Source organism: Platichthys flesus, chromosome 11 (assembly GCF_949316205.1).
Source record: "Platichthys flesus chromosome 11, fPlaFle2.1, whole genome shotgun sequence".
NCBI classification, from domain to species: Eukaryota; Metazoa; Chordata; class Actinopteri; order Pleuronectiformes; family Pleuronectidae; genus Platichthys; species Platichthys flesus.
The window spans coordinates 14170293-14190158 of NC_084955.1; the positions used below are offsets into that span (position 1 = coordinate 14170293).

The window sequence follows — 19866 nt, forward strand, 5'->3', positions numbered from 1 at the left end:
CAACTGGCAGTGTATGATGGAGAGAAATGTATAAAAGAGGAGAAAGAGAAGTTACTTTGCATAAAAGTCAGAGTCTTCTTCTGCTTTGGATGTTGTTTATTAACTGTGCTGGTTCTTTCGACTATAAAATGTGGAAATGTGCTAAAAGATCCAAACAAAGGGAACCAGGAAAAAAAAGGAGCGCTGACCTGCAGGGCTTGGATGGATGGAGCAGAATATGTTCGATGGAGGACTTCCATACTCTGAAGCAGGTGGTTGAGCTCCAGCAGGTAGGCGTCACAGACTGACAGGTCTGCTCAGAGCAGGGAAAAGATCAACATCGAGGAAAGAAGATTAAAAGAGAAACAGAAACAGAAACAACGCTTTTTGTCCCTTGTTGATCAAGGATTTTCCAACTTTCTGGTTTAAAAAGATATAGCTTCCCATTTAATAGATAGGGAGAGTGTTGTTATTGTAATAATTCAAATGAAGGAACATGGAGGGAACAGTGTATCGATAATCAACAGCTTATTTCTGTATAAACAACACTGTGAGCTATTTATTGTTAGTAAAACCATCTGACAAGCATTCAAATGAGTTGAATGAAGAGAAATATGGCCCTCTTGTTGTACGCCTCCACCAACCAGTGCGGTTTGAGTCCACAGACTCACATAAGGTCACCCTGACCTTTGACCACTGTTTTCTTATGAGTTAAGCTTTGAGTCCCAGTGACAAACAGTCAACATCTGAAGAAATTCCCTGAAGACAGAGATTGTGTTCAAGAGGCCTAGAACGTGTGGGGTGAGGTGACCCTGACCTTTGACCACTCAAATCTAATCAGTTAGTCTGTGAGTCAACAATTGTACGTAATGACTCTCTGGAGGTGTCCCTGAGATTTCCCATTCGCAAGGCAAAAACATTTATTTTGTGAGTTCACAGCAAAAACCTTATCTGTAATCCCGAGTCACTGAAAACAGGACAGACCTTCACAAGGTTATAAGCAATTCTGAAACCTTTCAGCTGTAGCCTCTGTATAGGTATGTATTTAATAAGGATTCTTAACAAAACCCCAACTTGAAACAACTATATATATATATATATATATAAATATATATCATATAACTTAAATCAAAGTGCAGATGATTTGATGATGTTAGTTTGTGGTCACATACTCAAATCACAGGGGGCCGCTGTGTAGTCTCACCTTTGGAGCACTTGTCCATGTCATCTGATGACTGGAGCCAGGCTGTAACTTTGGCCTGGCTGGTGCAGCTCACAGGGAAGGCTCCGACAGAATGCACTGTGGACTGTCTCTGTAAAGACATGCACTGCAATAGCAAACAAAACCAAAGGTCAGAACAATCACTGGTTGCATCCTTTATAAAAATGTGTCACTAGAGAGGCTTCGACCGATGAATCAATAAACACATTGAGATGGACAACAATATTAACCCGAGTTATTGAGTAAGACATGTAAACAGCATTTTCTGATTAACTTAAGACAAATAGGGGAAAAGTAATAATAGAATTAAGACACATGGAGCATTCTGACCTTGGTCGCATTTTGTTAACATGTATACATCTTAATTTAATTATAACGTCCTATTGGAGTTTTCACAGCATTTTGTGATATTGACATATAACAGTTCCCAACTGCTCGATGATGCATGTTCTGGTTTCAAGAGCAGGATGTAAATACAGCAAGGAGATGAAGAGCTCTTTCAACAATAGCTTCATGCATTATTTCAGTTTTTTTTTTTTATTCTGGCAGAAATGTCATACGTAGTGGACGGAACGTTGAAGTGGGTCATTAACAGACTATGCTCTGTAACATGTTAACGGTAATATGAATGGAAATATTCTATTAGCAAAACAAGTAAACATCATAATCACAGTCATGTTTTATTCAGAATCAGGTCAACAGTCAGATTGTTGGCGTCCATGTAAATGTAATCACTGACAACCATAAGCAGAAAGACAGGGGAAAGCATTTACAGTCCACACAGTGTTCATTGACCGTATGGCGTGTAATGGAGATGTTTACCTTTCTCATAGAGGCACTCTTGGCCAAGCTGGGGGAGTTGGGCGACTTGGGGGAGGAGTAATGAGGGTAGTAGAAGGATTTCTCATTAGGGTACATGGCAATCTCATTCTGCCGATAGAGCCGATGGTGGCGCAGCTTGGACACCCATTCATCAAACAGCTCCTGCGACTTAATCTGCAGAGCAGATACCACAATCAGAAAGTAACACACGGACAAGTATGGTCATGCATGAGGTCATTTTAAAGTCGTTCCAATGTTAGTCAGCTGTTCCAGGAAGTCGCAGGGAATAATCTAAATAATCCATGTCTTACCATCTTTTCCTGTAAAACGGGGGGGGGGGGGGGGGGGGGGTGCATTATATTTATTAGCCTTGCAGTTTACCTTAAGGTGATAGATGTTTTCCTCTGCATCAAGATCGATGCACTTGGCCTTCTTCTTAATGGCCATGACAGAGAGGCCCACATCGATGCGGCCGTGCAGTTTCCCTTTCTCAATCTGCCAACACATGTCAACACATGGTGCTTTAAACACACCGGAGGAGACACACAATGCTGCTCAGTTATTTTGTGCTGAAAGCAGCAGTATCAGTCTGCTCAGACCTGGCCAGGCAGACTTTCTGAATAGCTATACAACGACTAGAGAATTATACGAGATTGACATTGCACTGTGTGACCCCCTTCAATGACCAGGAGATCGTGAGGTAATTTAATTTATTGGCACAGAGCACTGTAGGACAAGAGACACAAAGCGTCCCAGATGGGAGGCAGCCGGCAGGCGTCTGTACTCACATCAGCACTGCACTTGCCGTACTTCAGGATGCCCTTGTCCAGGAAGAAGTATCTCTGTGGGGAGAAAGAGAGACGATGAGCCGATGAGACGCAGCCGCGATGATGATATACAACATCCCTGACAGGGCAAGTATGACGTCACGGTTGTGAGTGATCATGACACAGTCAGCCAATTGGTTGTGTGTGTTGTTAATGTCTCTGCTGCAGCGTTGAGGGATCTTCTCCAGTGTCACATCATCTTATTGCCACACTGTGATATGATCTGAGGAGTGGAGCCCAAACACTAAGGGGATCTGTGGCCGATACAGATAATTGACGTTAAAACAAATCTGATGTCGATAAATTGGTCGATATCTTTTTTTTAATTATTATTCCTGAGACGTTGTTGTCAAATCCTTGATACCTTACACTTTTAGCAAAATCTCTTTTATAAATATATATATGGTCTTGGAATTGGGCTATCGATGATCCCTCTGTCCATCGTCGATTGCCGAGATCATCGATAGATGTTTTTCATCCCAGCCTCATCTCTTCCATCTGCCTCCCTATCCTCCTTCCCGCTGTCATCTTCGTCCTCCTCAGTTCTCTTAGTGAATCCTTTCTCTACATTTAGAGAGTCAGACTCTTTACAGCACCACGACCTGCAAAGCTCTGACTGTAAGTCAATACTAAACGTATACGGCTCTATTAACCAACAGACCATCAGCTAATGCATCTGAGAGGAACACTGAGCCTTGGAGACAGCATCATCCCAGTGAAAGCTTTTAGACGCCGCGTGAAGAGCCTCTGACCGGGGGCACATGTGACTCCTCTGTGGATGAAATCATCTATGGCAAAACCTCATTCAATCACTTCAAAACGTAAATGAGTCTCGTCAACAATTTTTTTTTTGCGTGTCAAAGCAACCTGGGCTGTGCTCGGTAAAACCCGGGAAATGGAATTTGACATCAGACAACACGTCATGATGTCATCACTCTGATGAGCAGTGTAACTTAGCCTGGGTCATTCAAAGGGATAGGTCACAGAAAAAAACCATGAACTAGCTCCATACTGCACGTGTGGTGTCATCCAAGTTTCCGCAAGCCCCGACATTCATATTCGACTCGAAACAAGGTAATTCACACTGTGTTTTAAGCCTAAATGTCCCTTTCCGGAAGAGATTGGATTTAGCTGCAACGCTGTTTACCCCTGAGACTCCAGAAGTGTTTTGTGGCCCTCGAACACTTCACCCACCCCTCCACCGGATAAGTGGTGAGAGGATAATGAGTGAATTTCCATTTCCCGGAGAACTGTCCCTTTAAGGACATCCCTGAGGTTGGATCATACCTTATGCCAGCCCTTCATTGGCCACTTTCTCCTCTTCAGCATGTAGCCCTCCTGTTTCTGGGGCTCCAGGATGGTGCCGAAGCCTCCACGCAGACCCTCCACTATTTCCCAGCTGTCCTGTGGGCACACATTGTCCATGAAAACTCTGAGATGTATACAAACAACAGCCGACACTCAATTTTATGCAGACACATGCAGATTGAAGATGCCGTGAGGTGCAGCCGTGTATAAAGTGAATGAATCGACCACACAACAGCGTGAAGGTCAGAGTCAAAAGTGTATTGTAATTTTTTGCTGCTGTTGGCAGTGTTTAGATTTGTGGCATCTGTTCCCTGAAAACGCTTCCATACAAGGTTTGGTGTCAACTGCAAATCTAACCTCATGGTCCCACTTATTAAATTATCTTATCCGTCTAATCTCACGCTTCACAATGATAATAATTTCCTGATGAGATTAGAACGCTCAAGTCCCAATCCCCTGCACATGGAAGGATTAAGATGATATTTCATCACAGACTAATCCAGATAGCTGTGTCATGGACTTCAGTGAGATTTCCAGGACGGCAGCATAAACAGTATCAAAAGTGGGGTGAGTAATATCTTTGAGGACTCACTTGTGCTTCATAGCACGAAACGATTAGTTGATTTATCAGTTAGACAGAAGATTGGTCATCAATCAATTTTTGTTGAGCGAGGCAGTCCATTGATTTTCCTCACAGTTTGCTCGTCACAAGCCGAGCTACTTGGCTTGTGGAAACACGCGCTTGATGTCTTTTTTGAAGTATATATATTTTTAACACACACTGCACGAGTGGAATTTCGAAAGACTTTAAACTTGTTTACCAGGCAGAGACAAGGCTATCGTTGGGAGGCAATGTAGACATAGTGGTTACACAAGATATTTCTTTATTTCCTGATCCACAAAAAGACCCACACAAATGTTAGTAAAGGAGCAAATGCAAAAAAGTGATATATATATTTTCGTGAGCATTACAACCAAACAAACTAAATACTCTTTTCACTATCAGAATTTGATTTCATCACAAAACTGTATTTTAATCTCATTTTATGCCATTTGTGTGTCAGGGGGCAAACAAGTCAACCACATCCTGGAAGCCTTTAATGCTGCAATTTTTATCCAGTTCTTGGTAATTTTGTTTTTTCTGAGAAGTTTGAGAGCAGACAGGATAGAGTGAGGGGTATCATGTGCGACAAACATCACCAGCTAAATTCCATTATAACACATATGAGCTCAAATGGATGCATCCTTTTAAAAGTCTATCAATCACGAATGCAAAATATTCCCTATCCTTGCCATCCAAGGACGAGGCTATGGCAGCAATCCTCTGTTTTTTTTAACCTCCAGGGAGAAGGTCATGTTTTCACCCTTGTCTATTGGTTTGTTTGTTCATTTATTTATTAACAGGATTTTATGCAAATACTACCAAATCAATTCCTGCCAAACCTGGTGGAGGGACAGGATCTGGGCGAACATATTCAATTTAGATGCAGATTAAATGGCGAACCAGGGATCATTTCTTTTTACTGACAGAACTAGACCATCATGTTTGATGATCGTTTGGCCTTGCTGAAGGTATGTGCTATACTTAGCGGCATTCTAGTATTAGTATGGTGATTGGAATATGTCTCTTACTATTTTCTCACTTTAAAGGGCAATTCATGAAATCACCCTTTAAGGTGTACTTTCTTGTTTGTATGCAACAATGGTGAAACACCTTATGCATCATAAATGTTCCTATAGGGAAAACTGCTCACGTCACAGGTGTCAGGACGGACTCTGCAGACGTGTGAGGTGACTCTGTGTTTGTTATCTCAGGGCGTCCCTGACTGTAGGAAACAGTCCTGGCCAAACAAACTGTATCAGTCAGAGACGCTGACTGCTGGAGGTGAGGCAGCCCAAAATAAACCCTCATATCTGATGGGATGGGGGATGGAGGTGGAGGAGGAGGGGCGCGGCTTGTGGGGCGTTCTCTCTCTCTCTCTCTCTCTCTCTCTCTCTCTCTCTCTCTCTCTCTCTCTCTCTCTCGCTCTCTCTCTCTCTCTATCTCTCACCATCTCTCCCTGAACGCTCGCCCTAGCTCTGACAGACACAGTCACACACAATGAGTCATATATATATACCGCCCAGGCGCTTTTCTTCAAGGTCAAGTGACATTTTCTGAGAGGAAACAGTGACATAACAAGATGTTGACTTACGGGGACAAACATCAGGGTAAGAACAAAGGAAACTGGGATGTTTCAATATAAAATCATTTGGAAAACGTGTTTACACCAACGGATTCACTTGATTTGGATGTTTACCAAATTGCACACACTCATAAATATCAGTCCCCAACATGATTCTTTTCAAACAAGAGCCATGAATTATTTCTCGTGAAATCCGTGAAAAAGTAGAAAAAAAGTCTGCAATGTTGGAGAAAGTTCCTGGAAATGCTGGGATCTGTGCCAACATTTAATGGACTCTCTCTATCGTTAAAATCTGAGAAGTAGTTTTTGCATAATCATGCAGACAACCAGCAAACAAACAAAATGGACAGGGGGGAGAACATAACCTCCTTGACGGTTATAAGTGAGCGTCATAGGTGCTTGAGCTGTAGTCTCCTGCTCAAATGTCTGATCACATGTGGTCATGAGTCAGACAGTTTCAAGTGATTATTTCAGGAGGAAAGCACAGAAGGGTCAAACTCAGTGAGTGAGAGAACCACAATATCACTGACTTCTTAAGTATATTTAATTAAGAATTCATGTTAGATAAGAAAAAAAGATTGCTTATTAGTACAAATAAAATTGACATTGACATTAGTAATACAAAACTACAGTCCAAGCATGACTGAGGCTTATGAGGTGTGAAATTGCGATTTTAAGATAATATTTATTTATTTATTTCCTCGTTCAAAAGTTTTTGCAGGTGAAAACACTTGTGTATCTGTTATAACCACTTGTGTCTGTGAGTCAGGACTGCACAGGAACTGTATTACTCTCATTTACAAACAGAAAAGCTGTTGCAGGTAATGAAAAATTAATGAGTCTGCTGCCGACAGATAAGTGCTCAAGGCAAATGCAACAACAGTGTGTTCGCGGTGCTGATATCTTCACTACTGTGGATGTGAGAGAACAACCCTTTGAGGGAGAAAAAAGCATCTTAGTTATTCAGAAGCTTCTCTTACATTTTGCCACTTTTGTAAAATACTTTTTGGTCTGAGACTACAAACATCTCTGAGATAGAAAACATCTCCGTCAAGTTGGCAGATCTGAATTTCTCTGTGTGTGAGCTGTATGACGCAGAGAGGCTGAGATGCGCTTGTCTCCTCAGGCTTGCATTTGTAAAGAGCTGAATAAAAGTCTCACAAGAACATCTGAGATAAACATAAGATCTTATCCAAAATGGAATTTGGTCTCAGGTCATTCTCCTCCCATGGCCCAGAGAACCCCCTGAGGATTGCCTGATGCTATATTTGCAATTAATAAAATGCTTAAGGAGAAAAAACACAGATAATCCAAACTGTCTGTCCGCGTTATACCAGGAAAATGATCTGGAGGTGTAACAAGACCACAGCGTCTAACAACACCAGTGAGCAGTGAATGACGTGTGACCGGATGTGCATTTGGAACGTGTGACTGGTCCTCCAGTGTCTCCAGCTGGTGTGAGTTACCTGTCGGCTGTCATGCTTGGACGAGGAGCTGCTGTTGCTGCGTGACAGGGAGGAGATCTTCTGTGACATGGCCGAACTGCGCTCCTCTGAGCCCATCTCGCTGCAGACTGGCTACGTCCGGAGTGCCAGAGACATTCCTCCTGTAAACAAAGGAGAGGAGTGGAGGTCAAGAGGAGAGAGAGAGAGGACGCGGGTGGAGAAAAATGGCTTTAATAAGCAAGCCCTCTAAAAGCCCTCAGCGCTCTCTCACTGAAAAAGGCATTAGTTTATTCAAAGTGATTCGTTTTTTCCATCTTCATGGAGCAGAACTAAAAATCAACCACCTCTGGTCTCTCTCTCTCTCTCTCTCTCTCTTTTATGTTAAGTGTTCACACACTTTTACATTACATTACATTACATGTCATTTGGCAGACACTTTTATCCAAAGCGACTTACAACCAAACTTGTGACGACTTGTCTCCGCTGTGTCGACAGCGATTGTTTGTCTCCGAAAACATTTGCTCCAGAGAGGACGACGTCCTCACGTGAGCTAAACAAGGCACGGGATAGGCTGATATACTGCCACCACCCCAGAAGATGTTGCCACAGCGTGTGCCGTGCATTACAACAGACCTGACCAATCGATTACTAAACTAGTTGCCCACTATTTTTATAATTGAAGGCCACTCTTTGTGTTCTTGTGTAAGGAATCTATGGGATAGATGATATGAGTTTAAAAATGTTTTTAATACGCTTGAAAAGAGAAGAAGGGCCGTCATTAGCGACATATGCTGCAATCACGATAGGGCGGGTCTGCCAGCAAATCAGAGCAGGCTTCCTAAGTAGAGGGCCCTTAAAGAGACAGCAGCTAAATCCAAGTGTCTCAGACAGAAGCTGAAAAGATGGAGGTGCAGCAATGAATAGTATGAGGCAAAGCAATGCGTTCTCTCAACATTAGAACATCTAAACATTTTCAAGTAATAACCCACATTAAAATTATAAACCTGTATATTACTAAAACAGGTCTCGGTCCAGTCATTGAGCAACAAAAAAATATATAGCACAACTGTTGGTCAAAGAAACATGTGCTTGATATCACGGTGTGCTTTGTGGAATGTTAACAGACATTTTTCAGACTAAACAACAAACAGACGACTAATTTAAAAATATATTTTCCTACGAAATTTACTTCAATAATGACAATAATCGTCAAAAATAAAGAACAATGTAGTAACAGTAGTTAGTTACTTCCCACTACTCATATAAACTTGTAAGTTGAATACCTACTGATTATTGTATCAATTTTAGCTTCAGTATCTGAGGAGATGAGTGTGTGTGTGTGTGTGGGGGGGGGGGGGGGGGGGCTCATCTGACTCCACAGACAGCTCATTGACCAGTGTCACATGTAAAGATGTGCGATGAACAGTGTCATGTAATATTAACACTTCAACAGTGTGTGAAAATAATTGGGCCTCTTTTTCTAAAATGACAACCTTCAGTCAGCTGCCACACTTCACACAGTCTAATTAACGCTGTGTGCCTGGTCGACCACATCAGCACATACAGGTGCATTTCACTAATGCATTTTGAGTTGCCGTTTGTCGTTTAACTGGAAAACTGGCACCAGTCACAAGTGTTTGTGTAAATATTGTCAGTTCACATGGTTACACGCAGCAGATAATTACTATCGGTTACACAGCAGGACAGAGTTTTTAAACCATTCGAAGGTCGTTAATTTATCATGTGACCTTTTTTATCATTTTGACATTTTGTCTAAAAGACAAGACAGTTGACCATATTTAAGTTTTTTCATTCCTTTGAAAAGAAGTCAGTATTTTTTGTTTGGGGCTACATAAAAATATATTCACTGTTCATTTCACAAAATTTTTCAATAAAATCTGGATTACATTTTACAACGTTCTAAAAAAAATTCTCTAAGGACCTAGTAAATACTGGCAACATTGTATCCGTATAATTATATAATTAATTTAATAATTTACTCTTTGCCACCAATAGTTAAAAGTTCCTCCTAGAGCCCAAAGTGCCATCTGTAAACTGCTTCTATGTACATACAGCAGTCCACTACAATAATGTATTTAATTTATGATAAAGTGGCAAATCTTCACATTTCAGAGGCTGTGACCAGCTACTTGATAAAATACATATAATTATAATTAAACTACCAATTCTGCATTTTGTCACTTTACTCACAATGTCATCATCACTTGTTAAGTAACATCAAATCTGTTCTACTAAAAATAATTATTGGGCAAAACTAAATTAAAAACAAAACGGACATTTATGATTTTGTTTTTAAATCAGACAAATTTGAACTGATAATAATGAATCATTTATTTGTCTCCTCCCATTTTCCACTGAATCAGACACGGCACGTGTTGATTACCACTTTGAAGCAGCGGCAAGGTTAATCATATTACCTGCTCTGTATCCGCAGGCTTTGCGCTGCATAATGGCCACAGCCACTTGTGCTGCTGGAGAAACAAAGGCATGGTCATCTGAAACCTCCAGTCCAACACCACGCAGCGGACCACAGGCTTGGAGCTCAATTATTGCTGCATGTAATTAATCGAACCAGGCCAAAAACAGTCTAAGCCATAGACAACCGTGATATATGACACACTAAATGTCATCCATAGTACATATCACAGCTCTCCAATGCCCATGATTTATTCATCCACTTTCCGCAGATCACACCAGCTACTATGTGAAGGTCTCTCACCCGGCCACCCTTCAGGGAACCCTTTCATCTGATACAGCAACACCACTTCCCAGGCTTTCATCATGGTGACAGGAGCATTCGACGTAAGAACTCCAGTAATTACCCTTTCTAACAGAGCTCATTGACGGCAATAAAGAAGTGCAGTAAATGACTGCGATAAAACCGTATTAAATTACAGAGGAGCTGATTGAGGTTACTGTTAGTATGGATTTTTACTTCACTTGGCGGCTGCTGCTGTCATTTACAAACTGAGCAACACGAGTGAAGTTACTGTTTCAAACACGGAGGGCGAAAGTCGAACATGCAGAGCAACACACACGTCTGGTAAAAACACAGACGCTGACGGACGATGAATGCTGAGTGTGTTTGTCCAGTGTGTTGAGGACAAAGAAGCAGAAAGGATCACAGGGACAAAGACAGCTACAGGACAAAAGATTAACACAGGCCCCAAGGAAAGTTCGACTGCCATCATGGTGGCCTCCTTTTCATATATGTGTACATGAACACATGCCAAAAATATGCACATGTGCAATTGCATTTACACAAAAAACAAACGAGTGCAAGGTTTTGTGATAAGTAGGAGTAATCTAATCAAGGCAGACACTAAAACAATAAAAAATATAAAATCTGCTGTCTTCTGCTGCAGGAAACCTGCTGACTGCTATAAAAAAATAATTAAAAAAAAATCTTTCAAGATGGCACTGACCTTTACAGACAATGATCGTGACTCATGTCCCATTAACTTAAATATCTGCCGGGCTGTATGGACAAAATCCACATCCTGATACACATGACAGCATAATGCCAATGTGTATAAATTGAAAAATCACAAAGAAGAAGGTCAAACTGAAATTTCTTGGGTAAATAGTTGAATAATTCTCACTTCACAGATAATATTTAGTGTAGAAATAAAATCTTAAGATTTAACTGAATTGACAATATCTGACTATCCTAGGTGGGGAACCGAGAAAGAAAGAGTTAAGGATACAAGAGTACAAGCTGTACTTTATCATCACTATTCATTTCTCAGACCCTTTTTAGCCTGTAACCCATTTGTTAGAGGAAGTGGCATACATGCAAATGCTATTGACAGAGTGTGGAGAAAAGGTTAAATGGTTTGTGAAGGTGAGTGACACCCTTAGATATTCCAGTGTGGGTGGGACACATGGGGGAGACAGATGTGGAGCAACGCCTTAAAGCCACTCGAGAAGCTCCCTCCGACTGAAGGAACCCAGAAGGAAACCAAGCAAGTGACTATAGTGGCTCTGGGGATGGAACCATCACTCTGTAGGTTGGTCCGCCTCTTTGGTCCAGAATGAAATCTCTCAACAGCTATTGGCTGGGTTACCATGAAACTTGGCCGTCATGATTCCCAGACGATATATCACACAGACTTTGTCACTTCACTTCTCCTTTAGTGCCACCACAACGTCACATTTTTGAATTACCCAGAACTTTGGTTGATTACTAACCACTTGCAAAACTGGTGGCAGCAGTTTTGCAAGTGGTTTTGTGTTTTTAGGGTGTTTTGAATTTTCAGGAAAGAGAGATACGGGACAACATGCAACTGAAACCGCAACCATTGACCATTTTTATTATTGACTAATCTTGATAACAGTCTGTACAAGTACGATAAAATCATGAGAAATATCGGGCTTGTTTGGGTTCAAATTGTTTGTTTTGTTTTACATACTGAAACAGTGCATCACACAAGACACAGAAAAGCAGAGGATACTCATTTTTAAAAGTACTTTTACTAGCAGGAAAATGCTTGTATAATTACTCAAAGATAATCAAAACAGTTGACCATCAATTCTCTGTTGATCATCCAATGTTTTCAGCTCCGTATGCAACAACAGACACTGAGCCATGCTGCAATTACATGGTCAAGTGTCTTGACTCCACGGGATCCTTAATGACAACCTATTACCATCACAAGTAATCATCTAATTCCAATGTGAAACGGTTATGGGCAAAAACCCTAACCCTAACCCATCAGGAAGTGTTTGAGGAAATGGTTCCAATTCACGAGGTGAGAGAGAGGAGATTTAATAGGCATATATTATATTATGGTTAGTTTGAGGTGTATCAGTGAACAGTCAGCAGCCAGTCCTTACTCACTGCAGTTATAGCTGCTTAATGTCCTTCTGAGCCGCACTAACTAGATTGACAGACGCTGAAAGGCCTCCATTATATTCTGCAGTTCATGTTGCAGATGTTCCTCGGCCCCTCCACTGTCTCCACAGTCTGCCAAAGGGACTGACAAGCCTAACAAGCTCTAAGGCATCATTAGGACGTGACTCACCGGAATAAACATCTCATGGTCCCCCCCCCCCGCCGCGCAGCTTTCTGAGGAAATGGATTCATGTTTGCGAAAAAATGATAGCACTTAAGCTCCGATTTGCAGCTGATGCTCTGCAGTAATTCGAAGAATTTGGGTGGGAAGTGGGAACAGACACTAAAACACACTCCCACTGCGAAGGAGAAAACAAGCAAACTCATTTTAGGAGAGACGGGACACTGCTGGAGATCAGCGATGACGAGGGAAAGTGTTGCCTGAAGCTGCCCTCGAGGCACAGCCCCCGGTGAAAAACGAGTCATCTCAAACTATAGATAGATCATCGACTCTGACCGAGCTGAGAAGATGATATTTAGATAGATGCACACAGGTTCACATAATCCCTTAAAATATATTTTGTATATAAATTCCAGCTGGAAGATTTTCCCCACAATTTAACAAGGCGTATGCTTCTGTATAAAGCAAACAAATATGTGGGAAAGACTATAATAAGAATAATGAGTCTTTTTATCTTGACTGATGAAACCAAATTATTTACTTTGCAGAAAATCAATGGCAAAGGCTTCAAAAGGGCAAAAACTGCTCTAAGCTTTTATCTTTTTTTTTAACCTCTGCAACTATCTGCCTAAACTTGACAAAACAAATGGCCTCTACATTCACCGCATGCCCAACATGGTGTTGTGGTAACCACCTTATCTCCGTGGTCCACCGTCCTTTCTCTGACAGCTCATTCCTCTTTATTCAGAGCTTCAAGCAAGCAGCTACAAAACAAACTTTGGCAACTCTGATGAAGAAACGCCGTCCACCCATCAATCTGGATAAATCCGAATCAGAAACTCATGCTTCATTTTGATTGTGTTTAATTTCCCTCCGCAGGATAAACTTCATCAGAGCTCAGTTTGTCCCGAGCTCCGGATTATTGTTCCTGTTTGTTTGCTTCGGAAACATCACACTCATTAAGAGCATCGTCTGTCAGCCTCCACCCACTAAAGGGAACACATTTGCTGCATCTAAAAGTTAACACTTTAATAACAGAAATCGTATTACATCTGTGCATTACCCCGCTGAGAGGATGCCACCCGGTCTGTGTTGGGCCATAAATGAAACAGAGAAATACAGAGAGAGAGAAATAAGGAGTGAGGTGGAGGCGAAAGGCAGAGAAATATATTCTCCCTTTGGCCACATTGAAATCATTATTGAGATTTAGTGCTGCAATATATCTGCTTTTAATTATTAAATACACTTCTTTACTTTGGCAGCATTAACCAGCTGAAGTTATGATTAAAATCATGATACGATTCTGTGTAATATGAGTGTGTGGGACAATTTGGGAAATACGTGCTGGAGGATAAAAATAAATACGGTTTAGTATTTAGTTAGTTGGAAATACCAGCCAACAATACAATTTTTATGTATATGTTTATATATGTTAAACAAGATACTACTACAATACTATATAAAGATATAATTACCACAACAAATCCGCCTGAGCCACACATTTCCATTTCAAATGTGTATGCTAAGCTAACTGTATGCTAGCATTAGCTCCATTCTAACCATACAACATTCGAGCGGTATAGCTTAGCATGAAGACACAGCTAGCCTAGCTCTGTAATAACAACCCCTTATCTTTGAAAGAGTCTGCTAGCCTTTCCATTTAATTCACTTTATTTAGTTACCCGGAAAGATTAGCTCACAACTCATTTCCCCCAATCCATAAAAAATGACCTAATCAAACAACACCCAAACAGGAAATATTTTGGTATAAAAACACTCCATATTATTACAAACTATTTCTTTTGTAATTAATTTACATTTAAGTTGAATAAACAAGATATAGACTTTTATTAAGGTGGCTTCAGAAGCTGTAAATCATGTTCCCGAACTTTACGCTAAGCTAAGATAACTGTCTGCTAGCAGTGTAGCTTCGCATTGACCACACAAACATTAGAGTAAAATGTATCGTCTCATCTTACTCCAAACAAGAAAGCCAATCATTTCCGAAAATGTCAAACTGTATGGCTCTATAGTTGAAGGCCTTTTGAACTTTTTGGCGAAACAGCCCGTTTGTATTTTTCAGAAACTCTTTCACACACATTTCCCCCAGTTGATGTCACTTAATAGACACCATTTCAAAAGACTGACGACCTCCTAGTTTCTTCAGCGGCGAACCCAGACGGTTGAGAGCACTCTCATCCACGATGTCTCATTTTTTCTGTACGCAAACTCCATGAAATGATGATCACAACACTGTAGCATTCATGGGCTCTGATCGGAGGAATAAGAGGAGAACACAAGTGGCTAAAATCAAAATGCATTATTTCTTTGATTGTGTCATTCAAAGCTGATGTGTTTCGAGTTTCAGGTCAGGTTCTTCAAGAGGCTCCAAACTGTCGAAGAGCAGAAGTAATAAACAGCTCTACCAGCTTCTTGTCCATGTCAGAAGAGCAGAACCATAAAGTTCTGAAAGTCTTTCTCTCTATTTCCACGACTCTCAGTGTATCTGGTGGAGTAATTATTTTCCTTCTCCAGCCATTATGTCTGCCCTGTATTCTTCCCAAAAAAGACCTGAGCAGTGTAGCTGGGAGTAGGGCAAAGAAAAAAAAACTCTCTTCTTAAATCCATCTGCAGAATCAGGGCACCACACAAGAGTCTAGATGTCTTAGCATATATCCTTCAAGCTCTATCTTAGGTCAACGGGGCAGCACCAAGCAAGCCATTAGCCAGGAGACAGAGCATGGCTTCATCCCAACTCGACATCTATTATTCATCGGAACATCTCTTGATCAGGCAGGTTAATGTTTGCCAGCCCACGTTTGTTTGTGCGTGCGACCACACTTTCTCTGAATGAGGCGCACAGATGGTAACGCCGGCTCCTGATCTGCCTAAGGCGGCACGGTGAAAGGTTGCCAAGAGCGGGTTGGGGGGAGCCACTCCAAAAATCAGGCTCAACGCTGCAGAGCTTAAAATGCCCATTGGCCGCTGTAATCGTACATTTTCAACATGATGAAAACAAGTTTGAATCTCTCTGTATTCATCAAATTCACAGCCGGAGAAAAGGTTTGCAGTTGTGATCACAATAATAACACAGAAGCACTTAAAGTTCCCTCTCGCTTACTTCCTGCTGCACAGGGCGTGCATCTCTTCATTCATGTCTACTGTCTCAAATATAACCGGCTCTGTTTTGCAAGCTCGATCAGCAAAGCCGCAAAGCATCCTGTTAATCAACCACATCCTCGTCACACTCCCTTCCCTCCCACACCTCCATCCTCCCTCCAACTCTCTATCTCTTTCTCCTGTCTGCTCTGAGGGTGGCAGAGGTCCTCTCTTTTGTTAAAACATTGCAGTGTGGGGGGAGCCTGACAGCCTCATAACTCAACACGCACTCATTAGGACGCAGAGATCCACCGACAAAGGAGTGGGGGGTAAAAACATGAATGCACGACATATAACAACTATAGTATGACAGTACGATCCAGCTGTTACTCCCCCAAAAGATTAAAGTGGTCTGATTGGGACGCATCAGTTGCAATGTGACACGATGGGTCAATTACAACATAAACAAGTGTGGATTCAAGAAGGCAGAGGCCTGACACAGAGAAATCACAAAAAGTGGAAAAAAACGTGTGACCTTTCACGTAACGTGCCTTGAGATGATATATATTTGGATTTGGTGATATAAAAATAAAATTGAATGGAAACGTCTGCAAAGTCTGTTACAAAGTCCTTGGAGAGCAGACAGGACATTGTCTTTCCTTGCCCTCCACTTTTGGGCAGACAGAGATGACGTCAGAAACAGATACAAAGTGGTAAATGTTCTTGAAAGCTGCAATCTCAAGTTGGATGATGTCAGGATACTTTTGAAGCTGCAATGCAAGTGTGAAAGCTGTATGCTAGCAAGACTAAAAATCAACACAGCCATGCTAGCATCTATGTAACGCTGTAGAGTGGTGGGTTGGGTTAAATGCTGCTCTTATTAGCGTGCTAACATGCTAACCGTGACAATGCTAATGTTATACTTCCCATGTTCATGTTGGTTTACGTTGTTAGCATGTTAACAATTAGCACCTAGTAAACTACAGCTAATGTTGATGGTAATATGCCATTAGTTATCCGGGGTCACAATCCAAAGTATTGGGCTGACCTGTGGACAGATGCTTATTTAAGTTAGAAGATCTGCGGAGTCAAGCTATTTGATCCTCTGGGGTCATTGAACATTTATTGCAAATATCAGTCAATAGCGATCGACCCCTGCCTGATATTCAACTTCCAACCGCTAAATGGCAACCTGGTGAAGTCATGGATTGCTAAAGGATCATTAAGATGAATCCTCTGGGGAACATGAATGCTTACAAATGTGTTCAACAACAATATTTGATCCTAAATGTCCAGGAGTACTGATCATTGGGTGAATCATAGAGCTGAACGGCCAATTATGTGAACTTGCATGCTAATCACTAAGAAGATGCACAGCTGAGGTGGGACAGAAACACAAAACCATAAGTTTGGGCTCTTGAATATAAAAAGATAGTTAAATAAATATGTAGACACGCATGTTGAAGATTAGACAAATAGAAAATAGAAAATTGTATTGAAACATTCACTTAAAGAACCTTTTCATGGAATTAGACTATAATCAAGTTCTTTATTACTATAAATATTTATCAGGGGCTTATTACTATAATTATGACAATATATAAACTATGTCTGACCTGCAGAAATTTGTCCTGACATAAAAAAAACATCAATGTTAACCTAGAAATATTGTTTCTGGACTTGACGTCTACATTATTTAAGCACATCAGAGCTTCTATCTCTTAACATAGAAAACTTTTTGAATAATTTAGTCCTATACGACAAGAGAATAACTGCGGGTCGGATAGAGCAGCTCAGTAGAAACTCGACTTTGCTCTCAGACTGTGCTTTTGTTTTTAAGTTAAACGTATCTGCTGGTCGCGGTGTCGTTAAAACTTCATGCTGATATCTGGCGGTCTCTGAGGGAGCTCCCCTCAGCCTCTCTGGTGCCTGGAGGAGGATGAAGACAGGAGCAGCACTCAGCCATTAAAAAACCATATCACCAATGAGAACAACTGAGCAAAGAAAATGACGTAATGAGCCTATTCATGTAATACAAGTGAAACTCTAATAGCACTATATGTTATTTTGTTCTGGCTTCTGGAAAAAAAACCTGCACTCTGCATATTTTTTATGAAAGGTTTTTTAATTAAAACTGAAATTGCAGACAATGTTATGTTACAATGTGTTGTAAAAACACATTTACCTGTTCACATATAAACCCACAAGAATAAATCATGGAGGTCTGCCACATGCACAAGATGCTCACAGGAGCTGCTCTGCTCCCTGTTTATCCACTTTCTGTATTCTTCACCTCTTTTTTGGTGGATACACAAAAAAAAATATTTGTATCATCTTTTATTTTCAGCACAGACCCTTAAGTGACATTGCATAGATTACTGTAAGACGTACACCATTTGAATGACACTGGCTGCAAGTGACTTCAACTTTAACATGTACTGCTGTAAAGCATCAGCACAAAAATACAATAGCTGTATACAGTTCAATCTAATAGATTACAGGGTCGTGCACATTTATATAAAGATTCAGCCTGACAGGGGAAAACTGAAATTACCATAGAGGTCAGGCCCCGATGCAGTGAAATGCCCGGTTGCTGCTTTAACCACATGCTTTTGCACGGAAACATGTTTTTCTTTCCTGCTGCTTCATTCCACAGATCGCATTCATTCCTCTCCCTCGCAGTCTCACATGTGTTTCACTGCAGCCACTGATTTGGGTGTGACAGGAATGGAAAAATGAAAAAGCCTCGAGAGCTGCAATAAGGAGAAGTGACTAATTGGCCTCCAAACAAATCCGGAGTCGCCCGGCGAACACAGCTGTGACAGTGGAAACAGAGAAGGGGTCTAGAAGCTGAATTGACCAGCAAGTTTGTCTAAGAAGCGTTTCCACAAGTCAAATCCTAATTTCAAGTTGACATTGATCTTCTCTGTCGCGTGTGCACCCAGTCTGAGGGCAGGATGTGCCAGAACCAACCCCCCTTCCTTCGTGCCATTCATTCATGACCTGTTTTACCGATATCCCCAGTGGCCCCTATTTATCCCCAGACAAGTTTGGACACACAACAAGCAGCACCTGAAAAGACTCCCTTGTTTCACCGTTGATGCACAACTCCCCAAAGAGCTGAGGCCACCCTGCCGTAAATGTCGTAGAGGGAAAGCTATGTGAGCCATGGTGATATTTTGCCAAACAAAACAGCTTTCACCCTACCAGATATTTTAGGATTACGACTGGGAAACTTTGGCACGAGCCCCATATTCAGAACTGGAATCACCATCATTACACTGGATTTACACAGATTAGTAATTATCGGTGTGTGCTGATAACTTATCCTCCATTTGAAATCCTCCATATTCCTGTTTTCGCTCTGTGGAGAGTTTGAGATGCTGAGCTCAAGCCTTGATTGAATGTGAAAGTGAATCATGGTGCTCACTGTATCACACACACCTACGTGCACTCAGCAGGAGAGACACAGCCAGGCACTCATAAACGGACTCACAGTTTTGACTCGTGGCACTGAGTTGCACTGAAAGAATGCACGGACCTAAAGCTCCTATGGAAGCGGGCAGACTCCACAGCTTGCCTTTACTTGTCTGGAGGAATAAAAGCAAAGGTGGGCTGGTGGAGTTTCCATGGAGACTGACAGGATCTGGGAGTGTTTCTGAACGACATGTTGTGCTCATCATACCTTGAACAATGCAAAAAATTGTATTAAGTAGGTTGAATTGAGGGTTTAAAGTGAATTGCCTGCAGTTAGTTGGCTGTTGTTTCACTTTGAAGCCTCAGTCTGAGGAGATTTCACTAAACTGCAGCAAAATGTTTCAGTTACATAAAGAGCTTGGCAACTTCACTTCAGATCCACTTTTCTATATCACTATTCGGCTGACGTGATCCTACTGCTGACCCCGGAGGGAATGACAACTCCTACTTTAATCTGGTAAAAAC

The 19866-nt window shown here is 41.4% G+C and overlaps 1 protein-coding gene across 5 annotated transcripts in view; it reads right to left on the reverse strand.

The window, feature by feature from the left end:
* osbpl3b (oxysterol binding protein-like 3b) overlaps positions 1 to 19866 on the reverse strand; it is a 31711-nt gene that overhangs the window by 11666 nt on the left and 179 nt on the right. For 4 of the 5 annotated variants that reach the window (XM_062399059.1, XM_062399058.1, XM_062399056.1 and 1 more), the window contains exons 2-8: positions 7811 to 7950; positions 4138 to 4254; positions 2812 to 2865; positions 2405 to 2518; positions 2024 to 2197; positions 1184 to 1307; positions 189 to 292 (exon numbers count right to left, since the gene is read on the reverse strand). In XM_062399059.1, the coding sequence (XP_062255043.1) occupies positions 189 to 292; positions 1184 to 1307; positions 2024 to 2197; positions 2405 to 2518; positions 2812 to 2865; positions 4138 to 4254; positions 7811 to 7906 (783 nt within the window). In that variant the 5' untranslated portion in view covers positions 7907 to 7950. Of the gene's footprint in view, positions 1 to 188; positions 293 to 1183; positions 1308 to 2023; positions 2198 to 2404; positions 2519 to 2811; positions 2866 to 4137; positions 4255 to 7810; positions 7951 to 19866 lie in introns of those variants that run through there. The other variant, XM_062399057.1, reaches the window with a different exon arrangement.